This window comes from Mytilus californianus, unplaced genomic scaffold, assembly GCF_021869535.1.
Source record: "Mytilus californianus isolate M0D057914Y unplaced genomic scaffold, xbMytCali1.0.p SCAF_10, whole genome shotgun sequence".
Lineage (NCBI taxonomy): Eukaryota > Metazoa > Mollusca > Bivalvia > Mytilida > Mytilidae > Mytilus > Mytilus californianus.
The window spans coordinates 62,529,001-62,549,543 of NW_026262582.1; the positions used below are offsets into that span (position 1 = coordinate 62,529,001).

Here is a 20,543-nt window from a genome sequence, read left to right on the forward strand (position 1 = left end):
TAAAAGTAAACCATTATAGATCAAAGTACGGTCTTCAACATGGAGCCTTGGCTCACACCAAACAGCAAGCTATAAAGGGCCCCAAAAAATTACTACTGTAAAACCATTCAAATGGGAAAACCAACGGTCTAATCTATATAAAAAAACGAGAAACGAGAAACACTTATGAACCACATCAACAAACGACAACTACTGAACATCAGATTCCTGACTTAGGACAGGTGCAAATAATTGCAGCGGGTTTAAACGTTTTAATGGTACCAAGCCTTCACCCTTATCTGAAACAATTGTGTAACATTACAACATAGAAAGACACACTATAAAATATCAAACACCGATAAAAAAGCTTTTGTAGTTGAAAGTACATTTCGTTTATAGTACTCTTTCGATAAAGCACAAATCTAATATAAAACCAAGGGTGAATAAAATGGAAACAAAAATGTAAAAACCCTCTTGTGACCGAATTGCACCTCAGGATCCGTCAGCATCAAGGACGCCCAAAGTAAAAAAAAAGGACGATGGTCGAATGCATAAATACCGAGTCACCCCAAAAGTCATACGATCAAAAGAAACATAACAGCAAGAAGATAAATAAAGTGGAAACTGTTAAGTAAAATAAAAAAAAAAGACACAAAATCAACACCTAAAATCAATATCTCAAGACCATCTTGTGTTATTTGTGAAGTAGAAACTGAATGTCTTGGTACTTTTTGATGAACTTTTTGAGAAAAAGGACGAGACGTTCTTTGACCATAACCTTGCTCATTATATTTTTCTGCTCAGACACTGATGGTGTGTAAAAAAGTTTGAGAAGCAGCTACAAGCTCTTGAATATCGTATGAGTTGAGGAATGTATACTCCATAAGCGGTTGAAGTTGGTTTGTTGCTGCTAAGGTGAGGAAAATTTGTAATTTCAAAATTGAAACCGTCTCGTTTGTCATAGATTTTGGTACTGAGATGACCGCGGTTCTCAAATTCGAGGTACATTTCTAGAAATGAAGTGGAGGAAGCTGTATCTGTGGTTTCTGTAATTTCTAGTTCAGGGGGATATATTAATCAGACCTTATCAGAAAAGTTTGGATTTTTAATGGAAAGAACAACATCAATATACCTGTATGTGAAATTATATGATCCAGCATCGTTCGTTAATCTTCTTGTTTTTAAAGTGTCTGAAGGAACTCCGACTCATGAAAATAAGAAAAGGTCGATCAGGAAAAGTAAAGTAAATAGTAAAGTATAAGTATACGTGAATCCAGATCTTTATAGAATAAGGTCAATATAAAAACGACAGATCTTAGAACTACTTTATTATTCCAGATTGATTTGATTTTGCAAGAACTGTTGGATTAGGAGACAATACAAACAAACGGAGATGTGGTATGATTACCAATGATACACCAATAGTCCAAATGGCGTGATTGTAAGCTGTTATAGGCCTCTGTACATCCTTTAACAATGAGGAAAAAAAAACTCATACTATATAGTCAGCAATAAACTTTCGTTGCTTAACACAGCAAAAATTAATTTTGGATCATTTAGATCAAAATCCTTTTGTTGTGCAACTTAATCGATTTGTCTAGGTTTTGTTTTCCTTTAACGAAGAATTATTTGGTAGAATAACCGGAATATGAGTTATCAATTTTGTTTGACCTCTGTCGCTAAAAGGTACTGGGGAGATGCTGGACTCTAATAACCAACGGATAATATCTAAAACTAACAAAAATATAAGATTTGCATATTAAGAAATCTATATGTGATGTCAAATGAACGAACGATTAAGTCATTTGTTGTCGGTGTTTGTTGTTTACACCATATCTGTCCTTAAGGATGTTCGTTACTCTATTTCATAATAACAAGCTTTTTAAAAGACTGTTATAAATTGATAGTATATAAATAAAGGAACTAATAAAGCAGAAAAATATGAAGGGTCCGTGTGCTTGTTTTCGAGATATAAGCCATTGAAAATTTGGCGGGAAATGATTCTCTCTAGACTTTTCATACATTTAACATTGGCACCCTTTTTCTTTAAAAAATTATGAAAAAATAACAAGGATTTTATAGCATTTTTAAATATGGCTATTTAAACTATATGTAATAAAATTATGAAAAGAAAAATAGGGGTTAGCGGGCAAATTTTTTATTGGCACTAACATGGATAAAACTAGAGAATTTCGAATATCTGACAAAAAGTAAAAAAAAAGAGTAGCGAACATCCTTAAGTCAATTAAATAACAAATGTTACATGTGTGATTTCTAATGTAGCCTATAAATGCAGCATAATACAAAGACAAAATATCACTATAGAGAAGAAAAAAATTACATATTGTTCATAATAACATAAACGGTACCAATGTTTCTGCACCAGATGCGCATTTCGACAATAAATGTCTCTTCAGTGATGCTCGAGGCCAAAATATTTGAAAATCCAAAGCTTATTAAAAAATAACTATCAAGGGACTTGTATCTGATTTTGCTTTGATAATACATGACGTCAAATTAGACTTATATTAGATGGTTTTGAATTCGATTTTATACTGTGACGTCACGACCGGTCTGAAAGTCAATCTAAGTCTAATATATGTATAAAATGTGCATGAACAAACATAAGTAATATACACAAGGCTAATTACCAGGCGAAATTTATCCTCTCAAAGCCTTTTAGAGATTAAAATCGAACAATAACATTTTGTATTTTTTTTTCATTCAAAAACACTGTTATAAATTTTACCCCACTGCATCAAAATCACTATATTAAACACTTTTCGATATGAAGACGTTTCTGCCTGTGAACAATGGGTGATTGAAACTGTGTAAATGATTGGACAGTATCAAATGAATTCCAAGTGTATATTTACTTAAGCATCTACTGCATATTTGAAAAAAAAAGAATCTAACAATCTAAAAACATTTTTATCTTTCTGAAACACACAGTACATACATTGTATCACTTTTGGATATCTAAGTCCTGCTACGCCATAAAAACTTTTCCAGGTGTACAAGTTTGTCTGTACTCAGAATAAATTTAATGGTGTAAACAAGATCATATTTACAATGTCATCTGATGAAATTATTTTAAATTTTAGATATAATATCATATTTCATGCTATAAATGGTGTAAGTATGAAAGGAAATTTTTATTTAATTATGATCAATATTTTGTATCCCTAGACATCTAATATATACTATCCTAGTATCGTGATGATAAAACATACGAAAGGTAAAGTTTATTTGAACTAGATATTTACTTCAGTGGTATTGATTATATATATCTTGTATACGATTGTATGCCGAGCTGTTGTCATATGTACATTTGTTAATTTTTAAAGACAGGTATGCCTACTCATTCAGTTGTCACATTGGTAAAACCATTTCTTTCCCAAAAGAATCAATTTACATATGCTTCTACTGTTAATTAATAGTGTATATGAATTACAATCTAAAGGTAGGGAGGACAAATATTTATATATAATGAGGAAAGTATCATGAATTTTTGGAACAATTTGATTATTTTGACTTACTAAAACGGTAAGTAGAATAATTGATTTAATTAATATTGTTTAATTAAAATCGTATGGTAAAGGGTTGATATCTCAGCTAATTTGAGGAAGAACGATTGTTCAATAAGAAGTGATCGACTATGGATATTGATATTTTTTCAATCAATCATGCATGCATATGAAAGCATGTGCATGTTGAAGGTGAAGGATATAAATAAATTCAAGGGAAATTGGTCCTACCTATTTACTATTTATCCACACTGTAGGTCTCATGAGGTTTATCACGAGAATTAAGAAAATAGATTATGAAATGGAGGGCTGAAAAAATCAATATTTTTTTCTTTATCTAAACGTTATAAATACATAAGGATGCTAGAAATGGATATACCATTGTGAATGCATCTTCTAATTAGTAAAAGTAATCAGTTGGGTTTATGTGTGTGTTTAAAATGACGTATGATATAGCTTCATTACTGAGCAATATTTGAAACAGGGATATAGATATCATACATTAGTGAAACATTTTTATTAGATTTTAACAACCTTTTCTTTCAAACTAATAACGGAAAAACGATTCCACCTGTAGAAATATTAACAAATTGTTATGTTTCAAACCCAAATATATAAGTTTGTTTGCAACAGGGTATCTTCTAACCTTTAAACATTCGTCATTAGACCCCTTGTACAGATAAAAAAATATTCGGGAATTGTAATATGAATTACAATCCAAAGGTGGGGGGGGGGGGGACAAATATGTATATATAATGAGGAAAGTATCATGCATTATTGGATCAATTTGATAATTTTGACTCACTGAAACGGTAAGTAGAATAATTCATTTGATCAATATTGTTAAAGATATACTGTATGGCAAAATGTGGATATCTCAGCTAATTTAAGGAAAGAAGATTCTTCAATAAGACGTGATCGACTATGAATATTAATATTTTTTTAATCAATCCTGCATGCATATAAAAGAAGGGGGCTCATAAAAGCATGTGCATGTTGTAGATGAAGGATATAATTAAAATCAAAAGAAATTGGCCCTACCTATTTACTATTAATCACCACTGTAGGTTTCATGAGGTTTATTACGAGAATTATGAAAATAGATTATGAACTGGAGGGCTAAGATAGTCAATAACATTTGCTCTATCTAAACTTTATAAATACACGAGGATGCTAGAAATGGATATACCATTGTGAATGCATCTTTTAATAAGTGAAAGTAATCAGTTGCGTTTATGTGTTTGTTTAAAGTAACGTATGGTATAGTTTCATTACTTAACAATATTTTTGGTGAAACATTTTTAATAGATTTTAACAACCTTTTTTTTCAAACTAATTGCGGAAAAACGATTCCACCTGTAGAAATATAAAAAAAAAGGTTATGTTCAAACCCAAATATATATCCGTCATTAAACCCCTTTTATAGATAAAAAATATTCGGGAATTGTCAATAAGATCCCTTTTTTTTGGTCAACTAGTGGCCTTTGACGTGGTGGTCACGGCAAGTTAAAATTCGATGATATGTTGCTTCGGTAATTTTAATTCACACACATGATACCGATTACACTTTCAACACGTGTTTCAGGAATAACAGTGACCAGGTTTTGGAACGTTTCAAAACTTTAATACAAAAATTGTCAAAAAATGGCTAAAAAAAACTGCCATAACTGTCTGAGGTAAACTTTCAATGTCTCATACAACAAAATCTAAATTTTCAGAGACGAATTGCCGCAACAGTAAGCATATAGAATAAAGGTTGAGGCGGTTTTTGAGACGATTGTACATTACTTGTGTAACATGAATACCTTTTATGCTTTTTAAACAACACAAAATCACAAAAATCACTGTCACTTTTTATTTAGTTTTCTAGCATACACAATGCTAATTACCAGGCGAAATTTATCTCCAAGACGCGTTTTAGAGAAACAAATTGAACGTTCACTTGTTGAATTTTTTTCAAAAACACTGAAATAAATTATACCCCACTGCACCAAAATCACTGTACCAAACACTTTTTGATATGAAGACGTTATTGGATGTGAGCAATGGGTGATTTAAACTGTGTAAATGAGTGGACAGTATCAAATAAATTTCAGGTATATGTTTATTTGAGCATCTTTGAAAAAAAGGAATCTGAAACACACAGTACATATAACTTTAAAATATCTAGGTCCTGCTACGCCATTAGAACTTTTCCAGGTGCACAAGTCTGTCTGTACTCAGGTTTATATTAAGTGGTGTAAACAAATAAAGGCAACAGTAGTATACCGCTGTTCAATAGTCATCTATTAAAATCATATTTACAATGTCATCTGATGAAATTAAAATATTTTACCTTATTTTTAGATATAAGGTATAATTATCATATATATGAAAGGAAATTTCCATTTCATTGAGATCAATATTTTGTATCCCTTGACAACTTACATAGACTATCCTATTATCGTGATAATAAAAGATGAGAAAGGTAAAGTGATTTTGTATTTAATATTTACTTCAGTGGTTTTGATTATATATCATGCATAAGATTGTATGCCGAGCTATTGTCATATGTACATGTAAGTGGTTATATTTAAAGACATGTATGCCTCATTCAGTTGTCACATTGGTAAAACCATTCTTTTCCCAAAAGAATCAATTTAAAGATGCTTCAACTGTTAATTAATAGTGTATATGAATTACAATCCAAAGGTAGGGAGGACAAACATTTAAATATAATGAGGAAAGTATCATGAATTATTGGAAAATTTTTATTATTTTGACTTACTAAAACGGTAAGTAGAATAATTGATTTAAATAATATTGTTTAATTAAAATCGTATGATAAAGGGTTGATATCTCAGCTAATTTGAGGAAGAACGATTGTTCAATAAGAAGTGATCGACTATGGATATTGAAATTTTTTCAATCAATCATGCATGCATATGAAAGCATGTGCATGTTGAAGGTGAAAGGATATAAATAAATTCAAGGGAAATTGGTCCTGCCTATTTACCATTTATCCACACTGTAGATCTCATGAGGTTTATCACGAGAATTAAGAAAATAGATTATGAAATGGAGGGCTGAAAAAATCAATAATTGTTTCTTTATCTAAACGTTATAAATACATAAGGATGCTAGAAATGGATATACCATTGTGAATGCATCTTCTAATTAGTAAAAGTAATCAGTTGGGTTTATGTGTGTGTTTAAAATGACGTATGATATAGCTTCATTACTGAGCAATATTTGAAACAGGGATATAGATATCATACATTAGTGAAACATTTTTATTAGATTTTAACAACCTTTTCGTTCAAACTATTTACGGAAAAACGATTCCACCTGTAGAAATATTAACAAATTGTTATGTTTCAAATCCAAATATATAAGTTTGTTTGCAACAGGGTATCCTCTTACCTTTAAACATTCGTCATTAAACCCCTTTTACAGATAAAAAAATATTCGGGAATTGTAATATGAATTACAATCCAAAGGTGGGGGGGGGGGGGGGACAAATATGTATATATAATGAGGAAAGTATCATGCATTATTGGATCAATTTGATAATTTTGACTCACTGAAACGGTAAGTAGAATAATTCATTTGATCAATATTGTTAAAGATATATTGTATGGCAAAATGTGGATATCTCAGCTAATTTAAAGAAAGAAGATTATTCAATAAGACGTGATCGACTATGAATATTAATATTTTTTTAATCAATCCTGCATGCATATAAAAGAAGGGGGCTCATAAAAGCATGTGCATGTTGTAGATGAAGGATATAATTAAAATCAAAAGAAATTGCCCTACCTATTTACTATTAATCACCACTGTAGGTTTCATGAGGTTTATTACGAGAATTATGAAAATAGATTATGAACTGGAGGGCTAAGATAGTCAATAATATTTGCTCTATCTAAACTTTATAAATACACGAGGATGCTAGAAATATATATATACCATTGTGAATGCATCTTTTAATAAGTAGAAGTAATCAGTTGCGTTTATGTGTGTGTTTAAAGTGACGTATGGTATAGTTTCATTACTAAACAATATTTTTGGTGAAACATTTTTAATAGATTTTAACAACTTTTTTTTTCAAACTAATTGCGGAAAACGATTCCACCTGTAGAAATATAAAAAAAAAAATGTTATGGTTCAAACCCAAATATATATCCGTCATTAAACCCCTTTTATAGATCAAAAATATTCGGGAATTGTCAATCAGATCCCTTTTTTTGGTCAACTAGTGGCCTTTGACGTGGTGGTCACGGCAAGTTAAAATTCGATGATATGTTGCTTTCGGTAATTTTAATTTACACACATGATACCGATTACACTTTCAACACGTGTTTCAGGAATAACAGTGACCAGGTTTTTTAACGTTTCAAAACTTTAATACAAAAATTGTCAAAAAATGGCTAAAAAAACTGCCATAACTGTCTGAGGTAAACTTTCAATGTCTCATACAACAAAATCTAAATTTTCAGAGACGAATTGCCGCAACAGTAAGCATATAGAATAAAGGTTGAGGCGGTTTTTGAGACGATTGTACATTACTTGTGTAACATGAATACCTTTTATGCTTTTTAAACAACACAAAATCACAAAAAGCACTGTCACTTTTTATTTAGTTTTCTAGCATACACAATACTAATTACCAGGCGAAATTTATCTCCAAGACGCGTTTTAGAGAAACAAATTGAACGTTCACTTGTTGAATTTTTTTCAAAAACACTGAAATAAATTATACCCACTGCACAAAAATCACTGTACCAAACACTTTTTGATATGAAGACGTTATTGGATGTGAGCAATGGGTGATTTAAACTGTGTAAATTAGTGGACAGTATCAAATAAATTTCAGGTTTTTGTTTATTTGAGCATCTTTGAAAAAAAGGAATCTGAAACAAACAGTGCATATCACTTTAAAATATCTAGGTCCTGCTACGCCATTAAAACTTTTCCAGGTGCACAAGTCTGTCTGTACTCAGGTTTATATTAAGTGGTGTAAACAAATAAAGGCAACAGTAGTATACTGCTGTTCAATAGTCATCTATTAAAATCATATTTACAATGTCATCTGATGAAATTAAAATATTTTACCTTATTTTTAGATATAAAGTATAATTATCATATATATGAAAGGAAATTTCCATTTCATTGAGATCAATATTTTGTATCCCTTGAAAACTTACATAGACTATCCTATTATCGTGATAATAAAAGATGAGAAAGGTAAAGGGATTTTGTATTTAATATTTACTTCAGTGGTTTTGATTATATATCATGCATTAAATTGTATGCCGAGCTATTGTGATATGTACATGTAAGTGGTTATATTTAAAGACATGTATGCCTCATTCAGTTGTCACATTGGTAAAACCATTCCTTTCCCAAAAGAATCAATTTAAAGATGCTTTAACTGTTAATTAATAGCGTATATGAATTACAATCCAAAGGTAGGGAGGACAAATATTTAAATATAATGAGGAAAGTATCATGAATTATTGGAACAATTTTATTATTTTGACTTACTAAAACGGTAAGTAGAATAATTGATTTAATTAATATTGTTTAATTAAAATCGTATGGTAAAGGGTAGATATCTCAGCTAATTTGAGGAAAAACGATTGTTCAATAAGAAGTGATCGACTATGGATATGTGCATGTTGAAGTTAAAGGATATAAATAAATTCATATGAAATTGGTCCTACCTATTTACCATTTATCCACACTGTAGGTCTCATGAGGTTTCTCACGAGAATTAAGAAAATAGATTATGAAATGGAAGGCTGAAAAAGTCAATAATTTTTTCTACATCTAAACTTTATAAATACATAAGGATGCTAGAAATGGATATACCATTGTGAATGCATCCTCTAATTAGTAAAAGTAATCAGTTGGGTTTATGTGTGTGTTTAAAATGACGTATGATATAGCTTCATTACTGAGCAATATTTGAAACAGGGATATAGATATCATACATTAGGGAAACATTTTGATTAGATTTTAGCAACCTTTTCTTTCAAACTAATTACAGAAAAACTATTCCACCTGTAGAAATATTAACAAATTGTTTTATTATACTTCACGTAAAAATGCCATATTTTGATTGGCTAATACAAGGGTGTTAATTTACTCTATAACCCTTCACGGAGACGCTTGATCAAGTGTGCGCTTTATCAAATACGACTATCCTATGGCAAATACTCTATTACCCTTCACGGAGACGCTTGATCAAGTGTGCGCTTTATTAAATACGGATGATTGTTATGTACAAGACGTCATAGTTTATTACTTTGAATTTGAAATTTAATCGACAGTAATAACAGAACATTCAGTATAATTAATTAAATAACACATATCTGAGAGGGTGATAGAGCAGATTGTTACCCCTCGAAAAGACATTGTCAACCTTGGCTTCGCCTCAGTTGACAATGTTTTCTCGGGGTAACAATCTGCTCTATCACCCTCTAAGCTATGTGCTATTTATATAATGTTTCAAACCCAAATATATAAGTTTGTTTGCAACAGGGTATCTTCTAACCTTTAAACATCCGTCATTAAACCCCTTTTACAGATAAAAAAATATTCGGGAATTGTAATTCAAATCTCAAAAACTAGTGGCTTTCCACGTGGTGATATGTTGCCTTAGGTAATTGTTATTTACACACATGAAACCGATTACACTTTCAACACATGTTTCTGGAACAACAGTGACGAGGTTTTGGAACGTTCAAAACTTTAATACAAAAAAAAACACAGAACAGCCATAACTGTCTGAGGTAAACTGTCAATTTCTCATACAACAAAATCTAAATTTTCAGAGACGAATTGCTGCAACATTAAGCTTATAAAACAAAGATTGAAGCGGTTTTTGAGACGATTGTACATTATTTGTGTAACATGAATACCTTTTATGCCTTTTAAACAACACAAAATCACAAAAAAGCACTGTCACATTTTATTTAGTTTTCTAGTACGCATACCGTGTTTTATAATATAGTTACAACGAATGACAAACTCGTTGTATTATTTCAGCTATAGATGTTTAAAGACTGATATCCGAATTCCAATAGGACGTTGCCTTCATTGAGTGCTTCATTTGTACAGTTCGTTGAAAAGTCTTGTACTAGTAGTTGTTGTGCGTAGAAAATTTAAAGTAGAATGTCAGAAATGTATGTTTGTACTGCATGACAAATTCTTAAAGCTTATGTAGACGAAGCACTTTAAATTGTCATTAAAATGATAAATTAATGATAACGTATGGCAAGGTTGTTACTTAGATATTTGTTAAAAATGTCTTTCAAAGCATCAACAAATAAAAAGAACAATGAATATGCACATTACATGTAAATAGTAAGGCTGTGACAATATAAAAGCTACAACTCAAACTTGGTGTGTCAGAAGTGAAAACAATTTGGAGCATTTTATTTTTATTAAGAATTGAATGAGTCATCTGGTTATTTTATTAGGGTGTAAAAACGTTGACCAAAGCAAATTTTGTATGAGGCGGAAGAGCTTCATACTAAAATTGTGCGCACGATCAACGCTTGTTGTGGCCAAGTTTATTTGAAATCCGCGCATTGCTACCAAGGAAGTAAGTTTTAATAAAAAAAACCGTATCACTTGTTACACAGACGACACGTATGGTGACAATAGCTCATACATACCTCACGAGGTCTATACAAACTGGTTAAAGCTGTTCTTGGTAAAATTTCCCTCATCACATAATTTCAAAAATAAACATAAAATGTGCAATTTACATTATGCAGTAGTGAAACACTTCCTATCGGAGCTGATAATATTGAAACGATTTGATTGCTGCAAATCTATTATAAACACCCTTGAAATCTGTTCTGCAATCACTATCATGGAGTATTCAAAGCATATTATAGAATTTTAATGTCATATTTTAATTTAGAAACTACTGCTAGTATATACAGGTGCTCTCCTTCGAGCAATATTTTAAAGGCGAAAAATTCAATTGCTTTTTTATAATTCTACCAAAAGGAAAAATAACAAAACACACTAACACAACAAAAATAATGAATACTTATGCAGTAAAAAGTAAAATAACAAAAATACTGAAAATTCAATTCGGAAAGTCCCTTATCAAATGGCAAAACCAAAAGCTCAAACACATTAAACAAATGGAAAACAACTGTCATATTCCCGACTTGGTACAGGCATTTCCTTATGTAGAAAATTGTGGATTAAACTTGGTTTTAAAGCTAGCTAAACCTCTCAATTGAATGACAGTCGCATCAAATTCCATAATATTGAAAACAGTGTGTAAACAAAACAAAGAAAAAATAATCACATGTTTATTATATCTTTGTTCTTTATTTGTTATGGTGTTGGGATGTATAAATACTCATCCACGATTGCTATTTTAATTATTGCCCCCTGCTATGGTTTTACTTAGATTTCTTATAATCTCTGTTTTTGCCCTGTGTTTTTTATATGTCTGTTTTGTATTACTAAAGTCTTTTCGTCTGGCATTTTATAACAGTTTTTGTAAGAGTTCTTTTTCTGCTTTGCCTATTATTTCTTAATCCGTAATTGTGATCCGTATTCTATGTTACAACCTCCGGTCTTATTTATTTTTCCTATACCCCTATTTATATAATCATGTTATTATGCAATGGAAAGAAATTGAAAAACAATCCTACTTCTAGGATATCCACGTGCTTAAAAAATCGTATTTCTAATATTAATTCTACAGCAGCCTATCAAAATTATCCTACTACATTTAGCATTTTGTACAATTGTATCAAAGGAGGCAATGCCTCTGCAGCCAGGCTGTGAAACAAAATGCACGTGGATATCCACAAATTTTCCCGTGCAATGCCAGAAAATGACTGACCTGTTCCAGATTAACTTCTCACAATACTGTTAGGTCAACAGTGAACCGGAGAGCTTTTTCGATAAAATATCAATTCTGTACTCGAACTGTGAACAACAAATTTATTAATTTTGTAACATATGTTTACTTCCGTACTCAGTACTGCTAACAACAAAATTATTATATTTAAATTTACGTGTGTACGTTGTTTTATTTAACGCCATTTAGTTCCAGGTTAGAGCTGTCTTTTTGACACTGTTCTTACAGATTTTTTTTTTATTAATATTGTATTTATATTGTGTTATAGATCAAACTTATTCGTTCAGTGTATGTTTACTGTTTTTGTGTAATTTTTTTGTTGGTCGAGTTAAGCCGTTTCAATTGAGATTTTATAGTGTGTCTTTTTATGTTGTAATGTTATACAAATGTCTCAGGTTAAGGTGAAGGTCGGCGCCTGTTAAAACGTTTTAACCCGCTGCATTTTTATGCACCTGTCCTTAGTCAGGAGCCTGTTGTTCAGTGGTTGTCGTTTGTTGATGTGGTTCATAAGTGTTTCTCGTTTTTTATATAGATTAAACCGTTGGTTTTTTCCTGTTATACACTTTTCATTTTGGGGCCCTTTATAGCTTGCTTGTTCTTTGTGAAAAGTAAAATAAAAAAAATACTGAACTCCGAGGAAAATTCAAAAAGGAAAGTCCCTAATCAAATGGCAAAATCAAAAGCTCAAACACATCAAACTGTCATATTCCTGACTTGGTACAGGCATTTTCTTATGAAGAAAATGGTGGATTGAAGCTGGGTTTATAGCTAGCTAAACCTCTCACTTGTATGACAGTCGCATCAAATTCCATTATATTGACAACGATGCGTGAACAAAACAAACATACACAATAGGTAAAAATGTCAAAAATAGGGGTACAGCAGTCAACATTGTGTTATCATCTTAAACACTATAAATACAAACAAATGTAAGAAAGAAGCACAAAAAGGGCATACATCAAATTAAACATCCTCATTTTGCTTTTTTATTATACGATTTTATTTATCTATGTAAAATCCCCCCATAAAGGATTGAAAGATTTTAAGTACTGGCCATGGCGTAGAATCGCTCGTTTGACGTCACACCAATAGATATAAAATAATTTTGTCGTTCAAATTATGACGGGATACATAAGTACAGAGTCACGTCAAATGGATATCACAAAAAACAGACTTGTCGATTCTTATTACAATGCTTGAACAAACACCCAAATAAAGTTTGCAGGCAGGCCATTCATGTTTTTGTTCATCAAGGAATTTCTTATTAGCTGTAAGTAACTGGGGGAACTGTCACGGAATGCTACCTTATTTGATCACCGTTTTGCATTTGAAAGGGCTCTTACGTATAAAATGCAGGGGAATTACAGTTTATGATACTCGCTATTCACACCTAATATACTTTTAAACATAAAGGGTTTTATTGAATATTAATAATTTGATAGGTAATGTTTTATTGCAGATTAAATTTCTGAAATGGATAACATTAATAACGTTTCAGAAAACAAGGAATTTGATCATGGAACTGACGTCTTTAACATGAGGAAAAAAACCTATTGGGATGTCTATGGCCTACGAAGTTACCAAGACAAAGGAAAATATAGTGTTTGTCTGCATAGAACCTTTGATGGAACGCTTGTGTTACGAAATAATTTGATAAAACCTTTAATCGACCTATTTGAAAAAGAATTAAAGGCCTGCCTTGTTCGAAGGAAACAACATCAAGACCAGATTCTCAATATTCGCTATCCTGACAAAACTTCTGATCTATATCTAGACTATTTGGAAAATTGTGATGAGCAAGGTATGACATCTCCAAGGAAAAATTCATTTTTCTATTTTGAATATGAACTTGATTTAAGTTGCGGGATTAAAAAGACATTTAGTTAATTTCACGACAAAAACGAAGAAATAATAAGAAATTTTCCTCATTTTTTATTGCAAAATAACATGTCACGACTAAAAGATATAATATACAGTATTTGCTGGTAGGTTGTTAATAACACGAAACAGGTCGAATAGGCAACAAGTGGTAACTATTTCCAGGAAGACGCATAGGGTTAAAATTCAGAATCCACTAGAAATTCAACGACCATTTTAACACCAAAATCCAGATCAAATCAAGTTAAATTATATCATATGTCTAGAACTAGGTCACTGACCTGACTTGTCAGATGAACTTTTATCCCCTACATTTGATCAAGTACTTTTAAAAAAAGCTATGAAATATATTGATCATCTGACTTGTACAAACATGTTCCTCTATATCTCGGTTATTAAACAGGATCCTTTATCCAGGTCACGTGTGGTTTTTACATTGCATTGAAAACCAAAGATAAAAGAAGAGAGACTAGTGAACACAAAAATCGAAAAAAAATAAATATAATACGACAAGAGAAAAGACAAAATATATTTGTTGTATACAGCGATAGGTACAAACATATTTTACTAAAAGGTATATATTTTTTTATTTATAAATGCAACGTGACCGAAATACAACACAACGAATCAAAGTGCATATGATTGACTAATTTAAACAATACGGATAAAAACATCTAGAACTGCTACCCTGTTCAAAGGTAGTTATTAATATGTGTGCCAATATTAACAACACGTTACACGACCCAGATTATTGGCGTTAAGATTGACTTCTCCTTTATAAGAAAATAAATATTTGAAATATACCAATTTATTTCCATATTTTAATGAAAATATTTCGTAAAATGTATTGTAATTGCTTCTGCATGTTAACTTTTGTTTTCATATATCACAGGAGAAAATTGCATGAGGGTTCCGACAGACAACATAGAGAGGAAGCTCCAGTTTCACAATACACAGAAAAGTGAAAAAATTATTAGAATGAGACAAAAAATAATTAAGGTAATTGACCTTTTACGACAAAGAACTCTTAATCATTTAACCTTTATCACAAGCGGAAGTTTAGCAGAAGGGTTAGACTTGCCAGGTAGCGATAGAGATGCCATGATAGTGGACAATGATGTACATATTGTGCAAAATTTGAAAAAGATCTACTTTCCTCAACAGCAATTGACATTACTTATGGAAAGAGATAATCAACATTATGGATTTACAAAATTAAAATTGATAATGGAAGATGTTTATGTTAACGTCACAACATTCTTTTTAAAAACAGAAAATGGAACTTATTTATCGAATCGTCGATGTCTTAATTATTTTTTGAACAAACATTCAGTGTACGAGATATCAATACATGGTCCGTGTGTGTCTGATAAACAGATGGTGCAAGATATAGCCTTTTGTTTTCAATTGCACGAATGGCCTTCTGTAGCCAAAGGCTGGATCTATCGACATAGATCAAGACAGTGGCCAGGTGGAGCTTTGATTGACAGTGTAATTAGTGATGGATGTTTACTTGTACCTATTGGCCCAAAATATGTTGACAATGAATTATTCTGGAGAATATCATTTTCATTAGCAGAAAAGAAGCTAGTTCACAGTTTTAATTATACTCAGTTCATGTGTTACACTGCAATGAAATTTTTATTGAAAACAATAATAGACAAAAACGAGGCTACAAAAGATTTATTATGTTCGTATTTTTTGAAGACTGCATTATTCTGGGTATCGGAAGAATGTTCTAAAGAACAGTTTCAAGTATACAAAATCTCACAATGCTTGAAGCTCTGTCTCAATAAACTTATTGTATGGGTTGATAAATGTTATTGTCCTAACTTCTTTATTCCGGAACAAAATATGTTTAAAGGAAAAGTAACCTCTTCAAACAATATACAGCTTTTAGAGTTCCTAATAAAGATTAGAGATGAGAGGTTGGAAAACATACTTGATAATTTTATCAGTTGGACAATTGCCACAAATTCTATTTGCCAGATTGCAACATTAGAACTTTTGTTTTTTAGAGTTAACCGAGATGTTATAATACTGGATATCAACGACGGTTTTGAATGTTTAATACGAATAAACAACCTGCTTATGTCCGAATCTTCATCTTTTATACACGGTATTTGTAAATTTTATCATAGTATCGCAAGCCAACATTCTGTACAGTCTTTTCCTTTGTCGGAAGTATTGTTAGGATCTGATCATGAACATTGTCCTCGACATAAGCTATTTTCTTATAAATCAAACAAAACTCATTATTATCTACGCCGTAAAATGTTACACGATGGTACGAAGTCAGATGCAGTGTCTGGTTGGCTGTTTTATGCATCATATTATTACTTAAGAGAACAATATACCGCAGCTTTGAAAATTGTGGATTATGTTCTAAGTCGGTGTGAACCTGGATTGTTATCTTTATTAGTGAGCAGTTATGATTCCCAGCAGATAATCAATTACCAAAATATTGCTGCGTGTAGGAGTTTGACATTAAATGAAAGGATGAAATTATTAACTTATTCGAATATAAACTTTGTTAAAAACTCTGCATTGATACCAACCGAATTACAATACGAGGTACAAAAACGGAGCCTAATAGTACCACCCGTTGTGATGTCACACTGTTTGCGTTTTTTCTGTTACCATCATTTACATGATATTTACAACAGACAACAGTCTTTACAAGATCTGCTGGTTACAATAGAACAAAGATATTTCGTTGTAGAAAATTTGCTGTCCCCTTCCTATACATTATTAGGAATTTGTTATCAGATTTCTGGAGACCCACAATCAGCTCATCGATGTTATGAGAAAGCATTATGTAGTGGGGGTTTTATTTGTGAAAGTGCAGGAACCAGACTAGCGAATCTTATATCTAACTCTGTAGTGTAATATATGATTCATATGCATAACACATGATTTTAGAATCACATGTACTCGTAATGTACATGTACGCTCAATGCAAAACTTTAAGAGCTAAATAAATGATAATTTAAGAGCTAAACACAAAACAACACAATCGTCGGGGATCAATGTTGCTTGCTTTTAGTTAGTAAAAATCATAATACGTTATAAAATTGTATTATCTAAAAGTTATAGACTATGCCAACTATTCGGAATACAGAATTAAGTAACAAAAAAAAAATTAAGTGTTAGTAACCTCAAAGCAAGGATAAAGCATAGATAGAAAATACTTCTTCTTCATACCATGACTGGCAACCACATGCAACAGGCGTATTGAAGTAGCAATAACCAATTACTTATGATCGGGACAAACTATTTTTGTGCCCTCTAATATTTGAGCTCAACATAAAAAATAATCATGAATATACACATTACATTAATATATATAAAAAGTAAAATAACAAAAATTCCGAACTCCAAGGAAAATTCAAAACGAAAAGTCTTTTATCAAATGGCATAATAAAAAGCTCAAACACTTAAACGAATGGAAAACAGCTGTCTGGTTTTACTAGTAAAACTTAAAAACATCGTGAACCTAATCTATTTTAGATAGAACAAATGTTTGCATCAAGTGAAAAACGAATATCCCGTCTTCAAAACATTCTCTTGTTCTCCTAGAAAATGAAATAGTCGTCACCTTATATCTTTTAGAGAAAAATAAATTAAATCTTGTTCTTATGTTTTCGCCATAGACTGTAGTATAAGTACCATATATACCATGGTTCTTACGAGCAAATACATTTGAACTAACGAATCCGAAGGATGAGTTTGTTTAAATGTGTGAATGAGTAAGACACGTGGTATATATAGTTTGTAATATAAATAAAAGGGGATAACAAGGCTACATTAGGAGTGGAACATGTTAATGTCTTTGAATTAACCATATATGTATATCCATGAAGGGGGAAAGGGGTAGGGTCCCTTGCCCTCTTAATCCGTATCTGACAAGGATATCAAACATTATTCTACTGACGGTAAGTTTTGTTTTATTGATAATTTTCAAGATATTGTACAAAGATTTTTATTTGACAGGTTTTTTTATTTCAATTTACCTTTTAATTGCCACTGAACGTTAAGCAACCAACAATCAATCGATTTTACCTTTTAGCTTTTAGTATAAACGGCTTCTTTATTTAGCAGGCCTTTAAATGAGCTTAAATTTATAAAAAAATACCAATGAAAGTTACAACTTTATTTTCGTATTATGAATAAAAAACATTAATCGATATGTTTTTTCCTCTATCGATAACATTGATTATTACCAAACATTTAAGACAACACTAATATTGAACAATTTTGTTCCCTCTCAGTTACTCAATGTTAGATTTCCTAAATAGCTGAGAGGCGGATATATTTCAGAAAATGGGGTGGAGCTTAAGCCATGGAATAACATCAAAATGAGCATGTTGTACCATAGCTAAGCTCCTCCTACTTTTCTTTAATATTCTAGTTGGGTTTAATTTTACGTGTTTAGTTATCAAAGTATGGTACAACATCAAATTGAAGATAATAGACCATGGTTTTCGATCAACACACTATTTTTAGCAAATTATTTCATTAAAACATCAAAAGAAAAAATGCAACTTATATTACAATACTAGTTAACGGTTTCTCTGCCAGTTTATTTAATTTAAACGACATGAAATGTCAATCAAATGCACACGTATGAGGGTGTTGATGGGAGTTTACAGAATAGGGAATAATGGTCATATATATATGACCATTATACAGACAGAATGTACACAGCTATGTATCACCATCACTGCTGGTGATCCGATGGATAAATCTGTTGCAGAGTTGTCACTGGTTCAGACGTACTTATATATATATATATATATATCCGGATATGGTGTACAAAAACCTTTACACCTTTTTTTTGCGGTATACCATCTTTTCTGCAAGTTTATTGTTTTCTGTTTAGTATTAAATTTATAATTAAGATCCATTTATTATATCGGTGATCCGTTTATTTGGCAATCGCCAATGGCAGTCAGCAGGGTTTAAGAACATTTGTTGTTCGACCTGTTAGTCAAATGCGTTTTGTCAAAATATACTTTTTCACTTTTTTGGTCTTTTGGAAAATGTTGTTGTGTTGTATTTAGACCCCTCTAACAAGAAATTTGTTTTGCATGCACACGTATAAAAATTGCGGTTTTTGTTCAACGCAATCATAGGTTTGAACGTTGTTTTCAATTAAGACTTGATTATATTTTTTCGTTTGGGCTTGTATTATATTTGCCTTCGGGTTTATATGATCCGTTCATCCTATTTTGACTCCTCAAAATTCAAGAGTCTATTCTTAATTGAAGTAAATTGTATGGCTTTCCAAATACCGTTTCGATTCCTAACATCACTGAAGAGACATTAATTGTCGAAATCCGGATATTGTGTACAAAAACCTTTGCACCTTTTGTTTGCGGTATGCCATCTTTTCCGCAAGTTTATTAATTTCTGTTTAGTATTAAATTTATAATTAAGATCCATTTAATACATCGGTGATCCGTTTATTTGGCAATCGCCAATGGCAGTCAGCAGGGTTTAAGAACATTTGTTGTCAAATGCGTTTTGTTAAAATATACTTTTTCACTTTTTTGGTCTTTTGGAAAATGTTGTTGTGCTGTATTTAGACCCCTCTAACAAGAAATTTGTTTTGCATGCACACGTATAAAAATTGCGGTTTTTATCCAACGCAATCATAGGTTTGAACGTTGTTTTCAATTAAGACTTGATTATATTTTTTCGTTTGGGCTTGTATTATATTTGCCTTCGGGTTTATATGATCCGTTCATCCTATTTTGACTCCTCAAAATTCAAGAGTCTATTCTTAATTGAGATAAATTGTATGGCTTTCCAAATACCGTTTCGATTCCTAACATCACTGAAGAGACATTAATTGTCGAAATCCGGATATGGTGTACAAAAACCTTTGCACCTTTTGTTTGCGGTATGCCATCTTTTCCGCAAGTTTATTAATTTCTGTTTAGTATTAAATTTATAATTAAGATCCATTTATTACATCGGTGATCCGTTTATTTGGCAATCGCCAATGGCAGTCAGCAGGGTTTAAGAACATTTGTTGTTCGACCTATTAGTCAAATGCGTTTTGTTAAAATATACTTTTTCACTTTTTTGGACTTTTGGAAAATGTTGTTGTGCTGTATTTAGACCCCTCTAACAAGAAATTTGTTTTGCATGCACACGTATAAAAATTGCGGTTTTATTCAACGCAATCATAGGTTTGAACGTTGTTTTCAATTAAGACTTGATTATATTTTTTCGTTTGGGCTTGTATTATATTTGCCTTCGGGTTTATATGATCC

General features: G+C 31.4%; 1 protein-coding gene across 1 annotated transcript; it reads left to right on the plus strand.

Moving 5' to 3' along the window:
- The first annotated feature begins 13,847 nt into the window (after nt 1-13,847).
- LOC127718361 (uncharacterized) lies at nt 13,848-18,913 on the plus strand. The gene is made up of 2 exons (XM_052224353.1): nt 13,848-14,185; nt 15,155-18,913. The coding sequence occupies exons 1-2, from the start codon at nt 13,858-13,860 to the stop codon at nt 17,149-17,151; spliced, it is 2,325 nt and encodes a 774-aa protein (XP_052080313.1). The 5' UTR covers nt 13,848-13,857; the 3' UTR covers nt 17,152-18,913.
- Nucleotides 18,914-20,543: the final 1,630 nt, after the last annotated feature.